This window comes from Cajanus cajan, chromosome 10, assembly GCF_000230855.2.
Source record: "Cajanus cajan strain Asha chromosome 10, NIPB_CcT2T_4, whole genome shotgun sequence".
NCBI lineage: Eukaryota > Viridiplantae > Streptophyta > Magnoliopsida > Fabales > Fabaceae > Cajanus > Cajanus cajan.
In genome coordinates, this window is record NC_138526.1 from 51,282,991 (window position 1) to 51,304,541 (window position 21,551).

At 35.6% G+C, this 21,551-nt stretch overlaps 2 protein-coding genes across 2 annotated transcripts; both read left to right on the plus strand.

Moving 5' to 3' along the window:
• The first annotated feature begins 1,104 nt into the window (after positions 1-1,104).
• LOC145952542 (uncharacterized) lies at positions 1,105-4,907 on the plus strand. The gene is made up of 6 exons (XM_083064929.1): positions 1,105-1,195; positions 2,899-3,043; positions 3,116-3,218; positions 3,320-3,370; positions 4,243-4,383; positions 4,809-4,907. The coding sequence occupies exons 1-6, from the start codon at positions 1,105-1,107 to the stop codon at positions 4,905-4,907; spliced, it is 630 nt and encodes a 209-aa protein (XP_082921055.1).
• Positions 4,908-10,936: 6,029 nt separating this feature from the next.
• Positions 10,937-12,354, plus strand: LOC109790638 (F-box/kelch-repeat protein At1g80440). Its single transcript, XM_020349825.3, has one exon. It carries the CDS (start codon positions 11,040-11,042, stop codon positions 12,108-12,110), a length of 1,071 nt encoding a protein of 356 aa, XP_020205414.1. The 5' UTR covers positions 10,937-11,039; the 3' UTR covers positions 12,111-12,354.
• The last annotated feature ends 9,197 nt before the right edge of the window (positions 12,355-21,551 follow it).

Here is a 21,551-nt window from a genome sequence, read left to right on the forward strand (position 1 = left end):
TATAATTCAGTTCAGTTTTGTAGTTCATTACAGTTAACTTTCCAACAGTTCAGTTCAATTCAGTTTTTTTTAAACAGTTCAGTTCATTTTTTTTACAAACAGTTCAGTTTTTTATAGTACAGTTCAATTCAGTTCACCATCAGTTCAGTTCAGTTCAGTTTTTTTTGCCCACCCCTAGTTGCAACAGATCTTTACCCTTTAGAAAGAAATTTCATATAAGAGAGTTTAAGCTAGCAAATTGTTGAGAACTCCGTTGAAACACTTTTGTTAATATTTGTAAATTCGTTTAATTCTATCAACGGTCTCAAACACGGCAAGTATACCGGCCGTTCAAGTAGTAAAAATATCGTATCCACAGGGATTAGAAGGTAATATAAGCATTTATTGACTATTCGTGACTAAAGAATAATTCCAATTTCATAGTTTGTGCAGTGAATTCAAAGTTGTGTGTAAGTGGAAAAGGTAAGGAATGGTATTGTGGTATTGTGAGGTTGTGGGGGTCAGATTTCACCAAACGTAACACTAATGTATCCTTAATCTCTTGTTGAATTCATTGCTTAGTCAACCCATAAGTTTACTCAAACCTAATCCCTTAGAGAAAGAGCCTAGGTGCGGATATTGAATATCAATCCCTTGAGTACCCAATACCTACACCCGCATTACGGGCTAGGGTTTAAGACTACTAATGGGTCAAGCTCTATCCCTAGATACAATCTCCACTAGGCATATGTTCCAGAACTAATTTCAAAGGTATTTCCCAATACTCAATGGAACCTTAAATCATGCAAAGGGTGATCAATCCAAAGCAAGCATTAACAACAATGAATGAAACAACAAATATATATATCATTGAAAACGTAAGGATTACAATAGAGTATGTTGGCTACATCTAACCCCACAAAATGGGTGAAACCACTCAACAAAGAGGGCAAATACAAAATAGAGATGAAAGGAGGATGACGAACCGAAGGAAAGATCCGCACACGGACGATCCCAAGCCTTGGGAATCCCTTCCGCAGCTCCTGGAGGCGCCCAATATGAGAATGGGGGAGAAGTCCCCGAAAATGCCTTCAAATACGAGCTTGGGGAGACAGATTAGGGTTCATGCGCCCGAAGCATAAGTCTTCGCGCCCGGCGCATGGCCTTCCAAATGCCCTCTGTCTTCAGGACACGCCCGGCGCAATAGATTCCAGAGGTGAGATGCTCTGTTTTGCTCGCCCGGCGCGGATCACCTTGCGCCCGGCGCATAACCTCTTCTCTGCTCCTTAGCTCCTTTTAGTTTCCAATCCTATGGATCTTCAATCCTCAAGTCCCTAGCTCAATACCTGCACAAAAAATGAGGTGTATTAAGGTATTGTTAGCTAAATTTAGGTTAGTTATATCTGCACACAAAATGAACCAAAAAGAGAACAATTATATTGCAATGGTTCAAAGGATGAGTGGAATTTGTTCAATAAGTCTCATCCAAAAAGAGGTAAAATTGAGACTTAACACAAATGACTAGTCATTAAACCCCAGGACCTAATAATGTTAAAGATAAAAATGTTATTCAATTAACATAATTATTGGTCGTATATTAAATATTTTTTTTAAAATAATAATCTTAAAGGCAACAAATCGTATTCACTATGTACAAACCATAAACAAAAATAAATAAACAAACAAACAAAAATAAAATAATAATAATAATAAATAAATAAATAAATAAATAAATAAAAGAAAAATTAAGAGAAGAAACGATACCAAATGAGTTGAATCTTTGAATATGATGATCAAGAAGGTGTTTTTTGGCTACCTTTCACACTACAGAGGTGTCTCATAGATTTTAAGAAATACAAAAGAGAGGGGGAAGAAAGACAAAAAAATTTCGAGCTCTGAAGAGTACTGGACGAAATTTTTTTGGGTCCTCAAAACTGTGCCCCAGACGTCTATTTATAGACGTCAGACCTGACTCAGAACAGCCCGTTCCAAAATCGAAACGGCCCGTTCTGAAAATGGACGTTGTGTTAAATGTGAATCTGGGACGGCCCGTTCTAAATTCAAAACGGCCCGTTCTAAACTCGCAATGGCCCGTTCTGAATATCGGAACGGCCCGTTCCAGATAAGGAATTTAGGTCCTTGTTAGTCACTTAGAACGGCCCGTTCCAAAAAAATAACTGCCCGTTCTAAGATCAAAACGCCCTGCTCTGGGTTAGGGTTGTAGGCCTTTCTGCTGACTTGGAACGACCCATTCCCATTTCGGAACGGCTCGTTCTCAATTAGGTTTGTGGTGTCTTTTTGTAACTTGGAACGACCCGTTCCAAATTTGGAACGGCCGTTCTGGGCTACTTCACTTTTTTTTTTTAACTCTCTGGTTTTCATAGGGTGTTGCCTCCATACTTTGGAAATTCCTTCTCTTCATGGTAGATGTGCATTTCATTGTTTTTGTGAATCCGGATAAAATTGATTATTCACAATAAATGATAATTGATTTGATAGAAAATAGAATAGAATATAATGGAATTTGTAATTGTTTGGTGTTACCTCAGAAGCTCGGAGGTTGCAAAATTTATTCTCTTTTTTCCACAACTAGAATCCAAGTAAGGGGAGTTGGAAATCATTGAAATTTGTGCCTGGTTTTGAATTGTTTGAATGTTGAAGTTGGAGTCACTACAAAAAAAAATGTTAAATAATAGAGGTTATTTTGCAGAGGTTTTAAAAACCTCCTTAAATTATTAAATAAGGTAAAAATACTGCAATTTTTTTAATTAATTTACGGAGGTTTTTAACCTCTTCTAATTAAATAATGTTTTCCCGCTTAAATCTCATTTTTCTCTCTTAAACCTGCGCGCGTCCCTTTTCCACTTCCAGCGTCTCTCATTTTTTTGTGAAATTAGAAAACCCTAAACGACATTTCAGTGCCATTCATCCCCGGCCCCGACTTTTCCAGCGTCGTCGACGCCGTTGGCCCCAAAGTTTCTAACTTTCGAGTCGGCGACCTCGTTTGCGCCTTCGCCGGCCTCGGTACCTTCGCTGAGTTCATCGTCGTTGATCAGTCCCATTTGTGAGTTTCCACTTCCTCTACCTTTTGACGATGCTTTCTAGAAAATTCTTAATCAAGTTGTTGCCTTTGAAGGTTTCGAGTGCCCCAAGGATGTGATCTGGTTTCTGCTGGGGTACTTACTGTGGCGTTTGGCACTTCTCACGTGGATGTTTTGCTTCCAGGACGCGCTCACGAGGTAATTGCAAAAATGCGAAATGCTTTTGGAATTTGGTTGTGAAGAAATGTTCATTGAATATAGTTGTCTAACTTCTCGTTTGGTTGTGTAACTTATGTTAGGTTCTTAAATTGTATCGCTCTTGTGAAGGATCAGGAAAAGTCGCTCTTGAGGTTTATTCTAAGATTTTTCTCTATTTAGTTTTTATTTATTTATTTATATTCTTATATACCTGCTTCAATACTGACCTCAACAGACATTTTGTTCTATTTTGGTACTGTTGCATGTTATGTATGTTTCTGGTTTTCTTTGTGATTGAAATTTGTCTGTGATTCATTGTTGTGTACTTGTGTTGTTTGCACATATGTATATATCCCACCTGCCTTAAATAAGGAAAAGATAATTAGAATAATGAATTATTATATGTTACATGATGTTTTAAGTGACGGGGAGGGGCTCTTTTTGGCCGTTATGGGTAGAGAAAATGTTCTGGGGATTTTTTTGCAACTTCATTAAGATGTAACTTGACATATTGAGCAACCCAGTGTCTCCAGTCTCCACAATATGTTATACTTTTTTCTTTTCTGTTATCACTTTAGTAATGTTCAATCTGTTATACTTTTTTCTTTCATCAAAGATTTATTTTTATGGGATTGTTTTGATTTTCCATTCTACTGGTTCCTTTGAGAGCGTTTAAGGATCTGAATTGGAAAAACATTTAAGGAAAAAAAATTGGTTTTGTTGCTTATAATTCTAGTAATTCATTTTCCTTTTTGGCTGACTTATCCAATGACTTTGTTCATGGCTCTATATCAGTGATCTTCTAGACTTACCTTTCAATAATTAGATGTGTATTTTTTTTTATTTTATTGTCTTCTTAATGGGGTAAGGTAACCTCACTTTATTTTCTGCTTCCAAGTCATTTTTATGTTTATTATAGAAGCCTATATGTTTATCTAGTTTAGGCATCAAGCTAACAGATCTGTATTTATTCATAGTATTCACTGCTTTATTATAATAAATTCTCTTATACATTTCTCAGTAGACTAACTATGCTAAAGCAATTATTTTTCAACAAAAGCCATTGTTGTGTTCTGTTAACAGAGCCCAAAAGCAGCTCTCTGCTGTTGGTGCTTGGGAAAACAGCAAGAAAGCAGCTCTTGAAGCTCAGCTGAGAAAAATTGAGGTAATACTTGTCGTTCAGTTATTGGATAACACAGTGACTTTGTTTCTAATATTCAAGATATCATGATGTTTGTTTGCATTGCACATCTTTTTAAAGCTCTTATTCTAACCAATATAATCAAGATAACACAAAAAAAAAGTAAGTATTTATGTTGTCCTTCGTTACATGGGATGATATAGAGTGAGTTTTTTATCCAACAAATTATCCTTTTTCTTCACTCTTGTGTCACATTTAACAGACAGGTGGAACCTTTATCCAATTACTATCTTGCTTTTGTCAAAATGGAATCAAATACCTAAGCATCCGTAATTGAATCCATCTTCTTAAAGATTAAGTTAATGCATATAATAAGTTAGTGCATATCCTAATTAGAATTGGAAATCATTGAAATTTGTGCCTGGTTTTGAATTGTTTGAATGTTGAAGTTGGAGTTTGGGTTTCAGTTGGGTTTTGATGCAAAAAAACATGAACTTGATTTTGTAAATTTGGATGCATGTCATTTTGATGTGGATAAATTAGTGTAAAAGAGCACTCCACAAGTGTTATAAGTGAAACTTATGAAGTGCATGTGAGAAATGAAAGAGAAACCAAGAGCATGTAGAAAAAACTTTGCACTTAGTGTTGAAGTAGTTTCAACACTAGAGTGCTAGAAATACCCCAACTAAGAGGTTCAAACAGAGATTCAATGCTACAATGGCAAAATGAGTGCTACAATGGGGAAAATTAAGGTTTGGCAAAGATCCAGCGCTTTAGCAACAATTGAGCACCACAGTGATAGAGGAAAATTAGACTAGCAAAAATCCAACGCTGAGTGTTGTAGAGGCAGGGGCAAATGATTGAATCTAGTCTTAGGGTCTTCATGAAATTTGTACCCCTATATGTTACTTTTCTGATGGTGGTGAAATCGCCTCAAAAAAGGGTTTAAAACTCAAATTATGACATTTTTAGTGAGTAAAGGTCAAGTTGTCAATATTAGTCTAATTGTTGCGATTTTTATAATTTGAACATGGTAGATAATATAATTAGAACCTAAGATCTTCATGAGAGTTGTAGAAAATATTTTTGTCTTTCATATGAGATAAGGATAAGCATGATAGGAGTAGTAAAATTTCCTATGCATTATTTTATGTGAAGATTGTTGTTGTATGATGTTGATTTCGAGGAACATGAGTAGATTTATTCCTTCTATTGCAAGTTAAATCATGTATGGTAAATGTTCTATGTATGTTATTATAAATTACATATATAGATGAGTTGTATGAATTGTATGTTGTAAGCTTGATCAATATATGCATTGACTAGATGTAATGTATATAGATGATGAATGTATGAGATGTTGTTTGTATGATCTCTACATACATTGACTGGATGTGATGTATTGTATGAGGCCTTGTATGATTGATCTTTATGGGCATTGACAAGAGGTAATGCATATAATTGATCGATGTATGAGGTATGGATGTTGAAAATGCAAGAAGGCATTTAAGCATATGTGTAACTAACTAAGGCTAAGGAGAGAAAAATATTTGTGAAATGAAAGGTCCCACATAGGGAACCTTTAGGTGGTGCTCAGGTAAGCCACTATTTAGAAAATCTTTCTTGAGTGGGCATGACTCTTGGAGTGAGTTTTGTTATGAGTCTCCTCTAGTCTTTAGTTAGTGGTTGAGTGAGGTAGGAAGTCGAGGGCTACAATCCTTAACCAAACACTTGGAAAAGGTTGTGTGGTCCCTTGAGGATGGTTAGTGGGCTAACTCCACATGTGACTTGGTAATACATGTCAAGGTTGTGGTATGTCCATACTCAACTATGTCATTCCTAATTGTGGAACTGAACTTTTCATAGTATAAGTAATGAAGGCCAAGTAACCAAAGGAGGATAGTTATCCCATTGCGGTGCAATCTACCTGGCATCATTAGGCATGAAATGGTTGGATTGGTTCAGTAAGGTGTAATCATTTAGACTACTCAAGTTGATAGGAGATCTTCATAGATAAATGCGTGACAATGCATTGGTTGATGTAGATGCATATGATGTTTATTATTGTATGTTCATATGTATGTTTAGATGTCTTGTTTGACATGTGATGAATGTGATATATGCTTGCTTGGGTTAGAATAGATGCATGTATGTTGTATTATATATAATAGTTTTCTATATTTACATGTTTGATCTCTAGTTTACCTTTTTGTTTCTATATGATTTGGATTGTAATAATCATATGAGTATGAAAGCAGACAAAAGATAGACTAGAAGAACATCAAATGGAAGGATGACAGACCTTTTGCTAGTATTGGTGCTATTCTGATGTAACATATATAAGAGTGTTTGATTGACACAAGGATATAAGATTATTTCTAGATGACTATATATATACACATATAATTTTATTCCTTAAAAATCCGTTACATTTTAATTATCTAGTTAATTTCTACTGCTAATCACAATAATTTTATTATATTATATATATAATAAGACAAAAACTCACTCTAATCTATCTTCATCCCTGTTAATTCTTCTCTACTAAACATAAACTAACATTGATTGGTAGGAAATCCACTCATGTGATCTACGTCATTTGGTCCTTGACCAAAGAAGGTACGTGTACTAGTAAATCTATAATATGCCACACACTTTATTCAATTAACTAATTAAACTCATTGATAAATATACTATTACTTCTGTTTGATAGCTTGATAAATATTCGGGTTCATAATTATTTTTTACTTAATTTTTTATGTTTTACACATTACAAGTAACTTTCTTTTATATATATTTCTATTCAATAATTATTATTCTTACTTCATAATTATTCTTATTAAAGATATTTAATGAAAAAATTTTAAACCCAACATAATAATATTAAATACTTCTTAAAGAATACAAGAAAAATCACAAATATAAAAAAGTACGATCTAAAAGAAGTATATTTTTAATGATGATATATATATTTATTAGAATTTATATATTATGAATTTATAATCTCATGCAAGCTTCAATCTGTGACTAATTAAAGATAACATTCTTTACCATTCAATTTATTAATATTATATTAGAGTAAATTAACTGAAATTAACCATTGAATGGGAGGTAAAGATGGTACATATGGAGAAAGCAGTTAGCACTAGAAAAAGGGTCAACATTCACTCCATTTGTCGGTGAAACTATAAAGCTTTCATCTTTAAAAGGAAAAAAAAAATAAAAAATTACGCAACTAGGTAGGGTAGGGTCCAACGCATAAAGATAGATACCAATCAAAATCATCGCATCAAAACGTTGCAACTTTCCTTCTTCTGTAATGCAGTGGGAATCCGAATCCTATCCTATTCTTAAAGGGAAACTTCATTCATTTGTACCACCCATAATTTATTCTCTTACATCCATACTTTATTAACCATAAACTCTTTATTTGATTTTATTTATAAAAATTAACCGACAAATAAATATAAGATCATCAAAATGACACAAAATATGTTTAATGATATTTTATATAAAAATATATTTTAGGTAATTATAGTTTTATGTTTTTAAAAAGTATTATAAGTTGACGAAATAAATTTATATATATATATATATATATATATATTTATTTATATATTTATTTATTTTAATGAAATAAACTTATAAGTTAATTAAATAAATAAAAAATATAATTTTATGATTTAAAGTTGAACTGTATAGTCTGTACCTTAGTAAAGGGCCAAACCGCCGAATACGCTAAGTTGCGTTCCCCTTTGTCGGTTTCAAATGAATAATATAATCTCAATATTTTAATAATAAATTGGTTAATATATATATATAAAATATAAATTAAGTATAAATGAGATGTTAGTGTTTTTTTAATCACCCTGATTAAATTCTCTAACTTTTCGGTGGGACTCGAACTTTTTAGGATTGCCAGCTATGAGGCTAATCATGTCTTAGTCACACTTAATATTTCTTATCCATCTTTAAGAATGTATTATGTTGCGGTAATCAAATTCAAGTCTTTTCTTCAGCGAATATTGTGAATGTGTCTAAGGTTGACAATAAAATGGAAAGAGTATGATTTTCAGTAATTTTTTTATTTTTATATTATTCATATTTATATTTATATTCAATTAAATCAAATATTTTTTTTATCACAATTAAGTATTATTTATATATATAAATTTAATTTTATTTATTATCCCTTACTTTTATTGGATAAATGAGAAATTAGTATTGTTTGATGGATTATACATGCAGATGAGTTCAACAAAATTTATACAATTTCAGGTTTATGTTTTGGTTTTTAATTGATAGATGAAACATGTTAAATTTAGATTAAAAAATAAATTTAATTATGTTTTTAAATTTCCTAATCTTTGATCGTTTATCCAAAATATTAGTACCGACAAAATAAAAATGTGGACATTGATGATAAGGTTGAAAAGTAGAAAAAATGTTTGGGTTTCTAGAAGAGATTCAATTATGAGTTAGGAAGATAGAGAAGCATGTTGCAATTTGGAGTTTGGGCTCAAAAATCTTCACTCATTTCACTCTTATCTGACAAGTGGATCCCACTCTCGTTTCAACATGCTAATCCTATCTATCCATGTTGCCAAACTTCGCTTTTACCTCTTTCTTTTTTATTTATTTATTTTTTTAATCTCAATCATCCATTACCCTTTCTTCACGATTCCTACACCTCACATCAATGCTGTCTTCTCAAATTAATATCAATACTGAGGTCAACGTTTACTAGGTTGAATAATTTGTGAATTATTCTAAATTTTTTGATATGCCCTTTGGTTTTTATAGATAAGAAATAAAATCAAATGAATACTTAAACTTTATATACTTTTTTATTTTATTTAAGAGTAAAACTATTAGTATTTTTTTTTTATCAAAAGATTAATTTTGACTAACAAGAAAAAATGAAATTCATTTAGAAAATATGTGTCGGAAAGTGTAAAATAAAATATGTAGTAAAAGAAAATATTTAAATGGTACCTTTTGTTTTCCTATAATTTTTCATATTTTTAATAATAGATATTTTTAATCTTCATATTTTTAAAAATATGTAATTAAAGTTTTTAATTAAATTCTTTCATTCTTTACCAAAAACAAAATAAAATCTTTCATTTGGCCATTTAAGTTTCAATATTGTTACTTGTCAATGATTTATTATTAATATTTAAGTGATGTGTCAATTAGTCTGAAAAAAAAAATGTTGATATTTTGAATATTTGTGTTTCTGTTTTATCTATGAAAGTATTAAAGAGATTTGGAAGCAATGAGAGATGGTATGAAGTATGGTGTGCAATCTGTTGAGTACTGTGGAAAACAAGAAATGGAGTGATGTTTGCATAAAAGACTTAGTGTGTTAATTCTATTATATATTATGCAAAAGGGTTGGACATGGAGTAGAAAGAAGGAGGTGATGCGTGGTAAGATGGTTTGGTAAGTAACAGAATGAAGTTGGAGAACATCACGTAATTTGATGGACACCTTTGATCCATACACAAATTTTTTGATTGCTTTCCATGTTGTGATGCCTAAGCAAGCTAGGGATCACAAATAATGTTCGATATTATGTATTTATTCACAGTTTAATTTGAAAGGCATAAATATTCATGACTTGTAAATGAATTTAGCTGCCCTTTATACTTATATTTAACACTCTTACATTTGATTGCAAGGATTAATTTTACTTATGTTAAAAATATATATTTATATTATTTTTGTATTCATATAATATGACTAATCATTTAATTTTTAAAAAAATATATCCAAAAAATAAAAGTATTCATGTTGAGTATAGTCTCATTTAATAAAGTGAATTTTAAAACTAACTAACTTCATTTAATAATTAAAAAAAATGTGTATGTATATCTATGATATTTATTAAAAATTCGTTATGTAATAATTACTTTGTACACAATAAATAAAATACACAAATTCAAGTATTATGAAATGAAAATTTTAAAATTATTACTTGAACAAATAAATTTTTTTAAATGTTCTTCAATACGTGATTTCATAATTTCCGTGTCCTATTCACATATCATGATTATTACAGTTCAAATTATATGAAAAATTTATTATCCAGATTTTTTTTTAAGAATATTATCAGTTAAAAAGATCACCTCTCATGAATAAAAAAATATAATCTTAATTACTAGTTTTCTTATTTTTTTTTAATCACCTTTTATAATTATTTATCCTAAAATACTTTTAATAAATAAAAGATATTTTGATTTGATATTATTAATAAAATTTAGTTATATGTTTTTGTTAATTAAAAATGTAGGTGGTGGTGTTGAATTAGATGGAAATGGAAAGGGTGAAAATAGAGGGCAATGAAAATAGTAAGATGAATTATTGCAATAAAGAAATGAAGAAATGAGATGAATTGTTTATTGGTTGTTGTAGAAGCAATTAAAAGCAGCAGCTGTTGGTGGCAGTTGCAGCCAAAATCCAAGAGAAGGGAAGAGCCACAGTTTTGGCTTTCAGTGGTCAGTTTGCCAGTTGCCGGTTTTCCCCAAACCTTCTAGAACACCCACGCCCTTTATTTATTTATTAATTCAAAACTTATCTACAACGCCATGTGCCTCCTTATAAAAGTAAAACCCTCTTTCATACTCATCATCACATATTCAACAAAAACCCTCTTCTTCTCTTCCTAAACTCTCATAATGGACTTAATTTCAGGTATTCCAGAAGACGTTGCACGAGACTGTCTAATAAGGCTTCCCTACCACCACTTCCCCACGGTAGCCTCCGTCTGCAAAGCCTGGGGCGCCCAGATTCACTCGCCCGAGTTTCACCGTCAGAGGAAAACAGCAAACCACGCCCAGAAAATCCTCCTCACGGTTCAATCCAAGATACAAACACAAATAACTAAAACCGGGTTGCTGGCGAAGTCCGCTTCGAACCCGGTTTACCGCTTGTCGATTTTGGAGCCGAAAAGCGGTTCATGGAGCGAGTTAGGCTTGGGAGAGGAACTGGGTTCGGGGTTACCCATGTTTTGTCAGATAGCGTGTGTGGGGCATGATCTAGTGGTAATTGGGGGGTGGGACCCAGAATCGTGGAAAGCGTCGAATTCGGTTTTTGTCTATAATTTCTTGTCGGCTAAGTGGCGCCGTGGGACCGACATGCCGGCTGGGCCCCGCACGTTTTTCGCCTGTGCGTCCGATCAAGATCGGACGGTGTACGTCGCGGGCGGTCACGACGACGAGAAGAACGCGCTCAGGTCAGCGCTTGCGTATGACGTGCCGCGCGACGCCTGGGAGATGCTCCCGGATATGGCGCGTGAGCGCGACGAGTGTAAGGCGGTGTTCCGTGGTGGCGCGCTCCGCGTCATCGGCGGCTACTGCACGGAGATGCAGGGGCGGTTCGAGCGGAGCGCGGAGGTGTTGGACGTGGGCGCGTGGAGGTGGGGCCCCGTGGAGGAGGAGTTTCTGGATGAGGCCGCGTGTCCGCGCACGTGCGTGGACGGTGGGGCGGTAATGTACATGTGCCGCGGCGGTGACGTGGTGGGTTTGGATGGGGACACGTGGCGGAAGATTGCGAAGGTGCCGAGGGAGCTGCGGAACGTGGCGTGCGTTGGGGTGTTGGATGGGGCGTTGGTGGTGATTGGGTCGAGTGGGTTTGGGGAACCGCATGTGGGCTTTTTTTTGGACCTGAAGAGTGGGGCTTGGGCTAACCTTGTAAGCCCAGAGGAGTTCACCGGGCACGTGCAGTCTGGGTGCCTTATGGAAATTTAGGAGTTTTTTTTGTGTAGATTGGAAGCAACATTTTTGGATTTTGGTTGCTTTCATTACTCAAAAGAAAAGCTCCATCACTTTTCAGTTTAGCTTTTAAGGAGTTGTGTATATATGATATCATAGAACCAAGAAAAGTGCAAACATGACATGATAATTGCCATTACAAAAACAAGAGTGTTTGTGAAGTTGTGCTATACTTCATTCACGTTTTGCAAAAAATGAATTAGTGATCTCATTTCTCTAATTTTTTGGTCCTTCTCAACAATCTTGTGTAAATATTATGTTTTTAATTTTTTACGAGACTTGAATTCTCATTGTTAAAAGAAGGAGTTCAAATATTAGTTAAAACCAACCATTCATTGGTAATAATCTATGGCTGACTGAACTTTTGATTAGTCTATCTCAATTATTGAGAAGTTTACTTAAATATATCACTTCCATTTTAGCAAGAGAATATAAGTTCAGTAATGCACTTAAAAGATTTGTCAATTATTAGCATTTTTCTAACACCATGTTTGATAAATGGGAAGGTGTAAAAGTGTGTAGGAGTGAAGAATGATAGCGTATTTGGTAAAGATGATTTAAAGAGAAATTTGTAATAATTAAAGTGAAACTCATCGAAATAAACTCTTTTTCTCATGTGAAAAGTGCATGAAAATTAGGGGCGGGTTCAAATTAATCCAAACTAATCTATAATTGATCTAATTTATATTAAAAAAATTAATTTTTTTTGAAATTTTTTTTGAATCAACTTTATAAAATCGGTTCAGTTATCCGATCTCTTTTTACAAAGAATCAATCTATTTTATAAAATTGGTTCAGTTATCCGATCTATTTTTACAAAATAAATCGATTCAATTTTTAAAAATAAATAATTACACTACATTACTGATTTATATGAATAAAAAATGAATAATTGCTATATTGAATCGATTCAATTTAAAAAAAATCAATTCATATTTTTAAAAATTAAACCGATTTATTTTATAAAAAATAGATTAATTAATTGATCTACTTTTATAAAATAATTAGATTCGATTTTAATTTTTCAAAAAATTAACCTCTTAATAAAAATTACACAAAAAACATTGCACACATACTCATAAAAATATTAAATATACAGATAATTATAAATTTTAATTTATTTACTCTTAAGTTTTTTTAATCCTTCTCTCTCTTCCAAACAAAGCCTAAGAATAAGCACCGGACTAGTTCAACTTGTATTTCCCTTCTTTGAACATTCTTAAGATAGAGAAATGAACGACAAGATTGAAAAGGAATTGAGATAAAAAGCAATAATAAAACTATAGGTTAAGTTATCAATATTTTTTAAGTGCGGGGTAACGGCGATGTTTATGTTATTTTGCTGTAAAAGATTGGACAGTTATTTCAATTGTTTTTTGTCCTGGTTCCTGTGCAATTTGTAAGCAACTGTTTATTGTTTATTTTGGAGTGACAATTACAAATTTAAATAGTGTTATAGATTATGATTTGCTTTTATAGGGGATATTTGAATGTTTAACGTTACAAGTGTAATATATATGAAAAATATTTATTTTATATATTAAAATTTATAATAAATATATTTATTATATTATAACTATAGTTCATAATAAATAATTTTTTTTTGTAAAGATAGAAAAGATTACAAAAATAGTCGCAATGAGAATTGAACCTAAGTCCTCATACTTCTAATTATCCTAAACCCTCCCCATCCATAATAAACAATTTTAAGTTATAATATAAGTGTATTTATTTATTAATATTTTCTTTTAAAAAATTGAAAAAGATAAAGGAGAGTTTGTGTGTGTATATATATATGAAGCAACATTTTTGTTTTTTTTGGTTGCTTTGCTTACTCAAATTGATTTATGTTTTAAGAAGTAGTATATGTAAATGGAGTGCAATACGAAAAGGAAAAGTGAAACAAATGAAGAAGGCTTGCACTTCATTCACGTTTTGTCTAAAATGAAAAAACTAATTCGTCATACTTTTTCTTTCCCAAACTCTTCAATCCCTTTCAACCAACTTATAGAAAACAATTATTCCTCACAACAAACTTAATTATTCATTCATCTTCTTACTAAAAAGCATTGGCTAAGTTCTTGATTTTGTTGATTCCAAGTCTTTCTCTTACACGTATCAGAACGGTTAAATTCCTTGTCAATCATTTAAATTATATATATATATATTATCAATTAATTTAAAATCACATGATTTTTATATATTGTTAATCAATTGAAAATAATATAGTTTTAAAAGTAATTATTATAAAATTTAATATTTTTATCTACATAATTTATAATTAGATGAAAGTATTAAAATTTCTAATTCTATACAATTTTAAAAAAAATTAAGACTATGTGCCTATTATTCTAATCCTACTTTTTAACTTTCTTTTTTGTTGTAAAAAATTTAGACTAAAAAAATATGACTCTATGCAAAATAATTCCAACTTTAAATTTTTTTAATGAAATTACGATGTGTCTATTACATTCTAATGCAAATTCACTTTGGAGAATATAAAATATATATATATATATATATATATATATATATATATATAATTGAATTTGATCCAAAACGTTAACTAATATAAATAAAAGACTTGATTGGCTGTCTCACATTTCAAACATGCATTAAAATACATTATGTGATTTAACTTTAGGTAAAACTCAAGATTAATCAATTCCATTAAAATCTATCCTTTCTAGCTCGGAACGAATGAGAGTTGCGTGCAAAGTTCTTCAACCGAATATCATGATGTCTGATAACATAAAAACTGTAGTCACTTATAATTAAACATGTTATTAATACATCCTTTTGGTAAATCTACTACAGATTGAATTAGGAAGATGTTCCGGCCAAGGGATGGACTAGGATTTCTGCCTAGGTCTAGCCTCAAAGCCAGAGCATTCAAAAGTGTAATCTCCTTTCTCAACTCTAGGGTTTTGGGTTTTATGGTACGTCGTTCATTGGCCTCTTGGACCCCGAGAATAAAGGGATTTTCCTAACCGTTCTTATCTTGATGGCGCGAGGTTAAAGGGGATAAGTCTAGTCGGGTTCTTACCGACTGGGTCCGCGCAGGGGACCCAGTCGGGTTAATGCCGAGTAGTCTCCTTAGTCCTTTTAGGCGAGAGGAATCGAGTCCCCCAGGTCGAGTCGAGTCATGACCGACTAGGTCTATGCTGAGCCCTCGGTCGGGTTGGTGCCGAGTAGGCATGGTCGCCCCACTGCCGAATAGAGGTGCAGGTCGGATTTCGACCTGGACGACACACTTGCCTTCCAGCCCTGAGCCGAGAAGGCGAAAGGGCTTGTGGCCTGATACGATAGTCGGGAAATACCTGAGAAGAAAACCTAATCGGATTTTAACCTGGACAGTACACTTGCCTTCCAGCCTTGAGCCTGTAAGGCGAGAAGGCTTGTAGCCGGGTAACCTGGTTGGGTATTGTCCGAGCAGAAGGTCAAGTCGGATTTCGGCCTGGACGGTACACTTGCCTTCCAGCCTTGAGCCTGTAAGGCGAGAAGGCTTGTAGCCGGGTAACCTAGTCGGGTATTGTCCGAGCAGAAGATCAAGTCGGATTTTGATCTAGACGGTGCAGCCTCCACGGCCATGGGCCGGGAATAGGTGTCGGGAGAACGCCGAGAATCAAGTCGTCACGTGGGACCGTGGTTTTCCGGAGCCCTAAAAGAGGTATCTTTTTCTTTCACATAACTTCATGGTTGGCTGTTCTTATATACTCATTCTTACAAGTTATATATATAAATTGTAGTGTTGCAAAAACGTGTCGTCCTAATTCCGACCCTAACGAACGGGGAATTTTTTATTTGTCTAAAAACTGAATCTCAATGTCACTAGTCGGCCGAATACCGACCAGAAATGCCACAATTTTTTCTAAGTTAAGAATTGAATTTCAAAGCATCTAGTCGCCCAAATACCAACTAGGAAAATGCCACAAATTTTCTAAGTTAAAAATTGAATCTCAATGTCACTAGTTGGCCAAAATTTTTCTAAGTTAACCTGAATATCAAATCATCTAGTCGTCCAAATACCGACTAGGGAAACATGCCAAAAATTTTCTAAGTTAATATGAATATCAAATCATCTAGTCGTCCAAATACCGACTAGGAAAATACCAAAAATTTATCTAAGTTAAAAATGAAAATCGAATCATCTAGTCGTCCAAATACCGACTAGGAAAACGCAAAACTTTTTTAAAGTTAATATGAATATCAAATCATCTAGTCGTCCAAATATCGATTAGGAAAATACCAAAAAATTATCTAAGTTAAAAATGAAAATCGAATCATCTAGTCGTCCAAATACCGACCAGGAAAACGCCAAACTTTTTCAAAGTTAAAATGAACATCAACTTATCTAGTCGTCCAAATACCGACTAGGAAAATAATAAATACATGAAAATGATTGCTTCAAAGTTTCAAGCTTCAAAATCAACGGATCAATCGGGCAAATACCGACTGCAAAAGTGATAAATAAATGAGAGTTTTTCTAACTTCTAACTTCAAAATCAATGGATTAGTCGGCCAAATTTCGACTGCAAAGATGATAAATGAATGAAATTCTTTCTAAGTTTTCAAACTTCAAAACCAGCGGATCAATCGGCCAAATACCGACTGCAAAAGTGATAAATAAATGAGATTTTTTCTAACTTCTAACTTCAAAATCAATGGATCAGTCGGCCAAATTCCGACTGCAAAGATGATAAATGAATGAAATTCTTTCTAAGTTTTCAAACTTCAAAACCAGCGGATCAATCGGCCAAATACCGACTGCAAAAGCGATAGATGTAATGAAATTTTTTCTAAGTTCAAGCGCCATTTGACCATGCAATCGGCCCAATGCTGACTCAAAATAATGAATGAAAACTTCTCCAAGCTCAAGCGAAATTTAACCATGCAATCGGCCAAACGCCGACTCAAAATAGTGAATGAAAATTTTTCCAAGTTCAAGCGAAATTTAACCATACAATCGGCCCAACGCCAACTCAAAAACAATAAGTGAACCTTTCTTTAGATTTAAAATGAACTAGCAGAATTCAAATAATGGAATAGAACTGTCAGATCAACATTGAGCTGCAATTATATGCACGGGTCGTCCAAGCTCCGACTTGTGTGTCTGGAATCGTCAAAATTCTGATTAACACGGGTGAATAAAATGTGCTAAGTTAAAGAATTGCTTGTATCGTAATCTATGTCTTCGAGTTATTTATACTCGCCCATCCGGACTATTGCCGACAATCATGAGTTTTATCAATCGAGTTATTTATACTCGCCCAGCCGAACTTTTACCGACAATCACGAGTTTTATCAATCGAGTTATTTATACTCGCCCAGCCGGACTATTGCCGACAATCACGAGTTCTTCGAGTTATTTATACTCGCCCAGCCGGACTTTTGCCAACAATCACGAGTTCTTCGAGTTATTTATACTCGCCCAGCCGGACTTTTGCCGACAATCACAAGTTTTATCAATCGAGTTATTTATACTCGCCCAGCCGGACTATTGCCGACAATCACGAGTTTTATCAATCGAGTTATTTATACTCGCCCAGCCGGACTATTACCGACAATCACGAGTTCTTCGAGTTATTTATACTCGCCCAGCCAGACTTTTACCGACAATCACGAGTTTTATCAATCGAGTTATTTATACTCGCCCAGCCAGACTATTGCCGACAATCACGAGTTCTTCGAGTTATTTATACTCGCCCAGCCGGACTTTTGCCGACAATCACGAGTTTTATCAATCGAGTTATTTATACTCGCCCAGCCGGACTATTGCCGACAATCACGAGTTTTATCAATCGAGTTATTTATACTCGCCCAGCCGGACTTTTGCCGACAATCACGAGTTTTATCAATCGAGTTATTTATACTCGCCCAGCCGGACTATTGCCGACAATCACGAGTTCTTCGAGTTATTTATACTCGCCCAGCCGGACTATTGCCGACAATCACAAGTTTGCCTACAAGTCAGAATCAATTTGAAAATAGTGATTTTATTATTTGATGGTACCTCATTAAAAACCTTTTTAGCATAACACCCTCGCAGCAGACTCCCATGCTTCCTCCACGAATTGACATCTGAGCACGAAAGTCCATTAGATGTTGACTAGGATCCTGTTTCGCGTCAAACGGTTCCACCTGCTGATACGAAGCTTTTCTTTGACAAACCAGTCCTCAGATTGACAATCCGAACGGTCAGAATGAAGAACCTCACTTCCTGAACCTATAGTCCAAAAATCAGGCCGATCCAACGGTGAACGACGTCACACCGATTAAAACACAGTACCAGCTCTGTTTTGTGCTGGAACACTTTCACCTACTGATATGAAGCTGGTTTCTCCCAAACCAGGCCTCCGGTTAATAATCCGAACGGTCAGAATGAAGAACCTCACTTCCTGAACCTATAGTCTAAAAATCAACCCGATCCAACGGTGAACGACTTCACATCGATTAAAACACAGTACCAACTCTGTTTTGTGCTGGAACACTTTCACCTATTGATATGAAGCTGTTTTCTCCCAAACCAGGCCTCCGGTTAATAATCCGAACGGTCAGAATGAAGAACCACATTTCTGGAACCTACAGTCCAAAAATCAGCTCGATCCAACGGTGCAAGACCTTACACCGACGAAAACACAGAGCCCACTCTATTTTTGTGCGGGAAACTTCCTCTCCTTCTCTCTCTCTGGGTCGCGCTCCTCTTTCAAGCCATTGATCAACGCCATCATCTCCTCCATGGTAGGGTGTTGTTGTCGTGGTTGGATGTGCCGCCTCTCGCCATAGTAGAGTGTAGGTTTTTTGTATTTCTTGGGGCGTAGGAAAAGTTTTACCGTAGCCCCACGGTGGGCGCCAAAATGTTCCGGCCAAGGGATGGACTAGGGTTTCTTCCTAGGTCTAGCCTCAAAGCCAGAGCATTCAAAAGTGTAATCTCCTTTCTCAACTCTAGGGTTTTGGGTTTTATGGTACGTCGTTCATGGGCCTCTTGGGCCCCGAGAATAAAGGGATTTCCCTAACCGTTCTTATCTTGATGGCGCGAGGTTAAAGGGGATAAGTCTAGTCGGGTTCTTACCGACTGGGTCCGCGCAGGGGACCCAGTCGGGTTAATGCCGAGTAGTCTCCTTAGTCCTTTTAGGCGAGAGGAATCGAGTCCCCCAGGTCGAGTCGAGTCATGACCGACTAGGTCTATGCTGAGCCCTCGGTCGGGTTGGTGCCGAGTAGGCATGGTCGCCCCACTGCCGAATAGAGGTGCAGGTCGGATTTTGACCTGGACGGCACACTTGCCTTCTAGCCCTGAGCCGAGAAGGCGAAAGGGCTTGTGGCCTGATACGATAGTCGGGAAATACCTGAGAAGAAAACCTAATCAGATTTTAACCTGGACAGTACACTTGCCTTCCAACCTTGAGCCTGTAAGGCGAGAAGGCTTGTAGCCGGGTAACCTGGTTGGGTATTGTCCGAGCAGAAGGTCAAGTCGGATTTCGGCCTGAACGGTACAAAATGTTTCGGCCAAGGGATGGACTAGGGTTTCTGCCTAGGTCTAGCCTCAAAGCCAGAGCATTCAAAAGTGTAATCCCCTTTCTCAACTCTAGGGTTTTGGGTTTTATGGTACGTTGTCATGGGCCTCTTGGGCCCCGAGAATAAAGGGATTTCCCTAACCGTTCTTATCTTGATGGCGCGAGGTTAAAGGGGATAAGTCTAGTCGGGTTCTTACCGACTGGGTCCGCGCAGGGGACCCAGTCGGGTTAATGCCGAGTAGTCTCCTTAGTCCTTTTAGGCGAGAGGAATCGAGTCCCCCAGGTCGAGTCGAGTCATGACCGACTAGGTCTATGCTGAGCCCTCGGTCGGGTTGGTGCCGAGTAGGCATGGTCGCCCCACTGCCGAATAGAGGTGCAGGTCGGATTTTGACCTGGACGGCACACTTGCCTTCTAGCCCTGAGCCGAGAAGGCGAAAGGGCTTGTGGCCTGATACGATAGTCGGGAAATACCTGAGAAGAAAACCTAATCGGATTTTAACCTGGACAGTACACTTGCCTTCCAACCTTGAGCCTGTAAGGCGAGAAGGCTTGTAGCCGGGTAACCTGGTTGGGTATTGTCCGAGCAGAAGGTCAAGTCGGATTTCGGCCTGGACGGTACAAAATGTTTCGGCCAAGGGATGGACTAGGGTTTCTGCCTAGGTCTAGCCTCAAAGCCAGAGCATTCAAAAGTGTAATCCCCTTTCTCAACTCTAGGGTTTTGGGTTTTATGGTACGTTGTCATGGGCCTCTTGGGCCCCGAGAATAAAGGGATTTCCCTAACCGTTCTTATCTTGATGGCGCGAGGTTAAAGGGGATAAGTCTAGTCGGGTTCTTACCGACTGGGTCCGCGCAGGGGACCCAGTCGGGTTAATGCCGAGTAGTCTCCTTAGTCCTTTTAGGCGAGAGGAATCGAGTCCCCCAGGTCGAGTCGAGTCATGACCGACTAGGTCTATGCTGAGCCCTCGGTCGGGTTGGTGCCGAGTAGGCATGGTCGCCCCACTGCCGAATAGAGGTGCAGGTCGGATTTCGACCTGGACGACATATTTAGTTTTTGGATACACGTTTTTCTCACTTTTTTTTGTATACTCGTTCAATTATTGAGAGCTTTACTTGAATAAATGTCACTTCCTCTTTTAAAGCAAGACAATAATAAATCAAGTTGGATTTCCCTACGTTGAACATTCTTATGATACTGATATGAAGTGACATAAATGGGAAAAAGTTGGGATAAGAAGCAATAATCAGAAGTATGGATGAAATAATCTACACTTGTGTTGAAAGTGTCCAAGAACTTGCTACTTGCTATTACAATTGGGTGCATAGGATAGGATTGGATGTGAAGGGTTCGTTTAGCACGTGAAATTCGTCTGTGTTGAATAAAATGTTGATTTATTTACAGATTAGACTTATTCGGCCCAATCATTTATTTAACATGTTGAAATCAAAAGTAAATTTAACCCCATCCTATGATAAGTGTTATGTTAAAAATAAAATAAAATTAAAGTAAGAGTTATTTTAATTTTTTAATGTAGTACTAATTCGTTTCGTACATATCTAAGCCTCATGAGTGTGAGGCGATAGCAATAGCATTATAGAGACATTATTACGGGTTCAAGAAATAGGATTGGAGACAGTTTCTAAGCAAGTGAACTCAGTGGCTCATCATTTAACCAGAGCAACTAAGAACTCTATATGATGGATTTCATGATTTTCATTACATCTCCTTTTGTATTTTGCAACATATCATGAATGAAATTATGAAATGCATTATATGTTTCTATCAACCCAAAAAAATGTAGCATTACTTATTATTATTTTTTATCTCCAATAATTGTTTTTAAAAAAATATTGTTACATTGCATAATTTCTAATTAAAAATAAAAATAAATTTAATTTGTTAAAA

Excerpts from the sequence above, each read along its gene's own strand:
- LOC109790638 (XM_020349825.3), top strand. The coding sequence starts at position 11,040 with ATGGACTTAATTTCAGGTATTCCAGAAGACGTTGCACGAGACTGTCTA.
- LOC145952542 (XM_083064929.1), top strand. The coding sequence starts at position 1,105 with ATGCGCCCGAAGCATAAGTCTTCGCGCCCGGCGCATGGCCTTCCAAAT. Across the intron at positions 1,196-2,898 it reads CGGCGCAATAGATTCCAGAG|TGCCATTCATCCCCGGCCCC; the intron begins GTGAGATGCTCT and ends ACGACATTTCAG. Across the intron at positions 3,219-3,319 it reads TTCCAGGACGCGCTCACGAG|GTTCTTAAATTGTATCGCTC; the intron begins GTAATTGCAAAA and ends AACTTATGTTAG.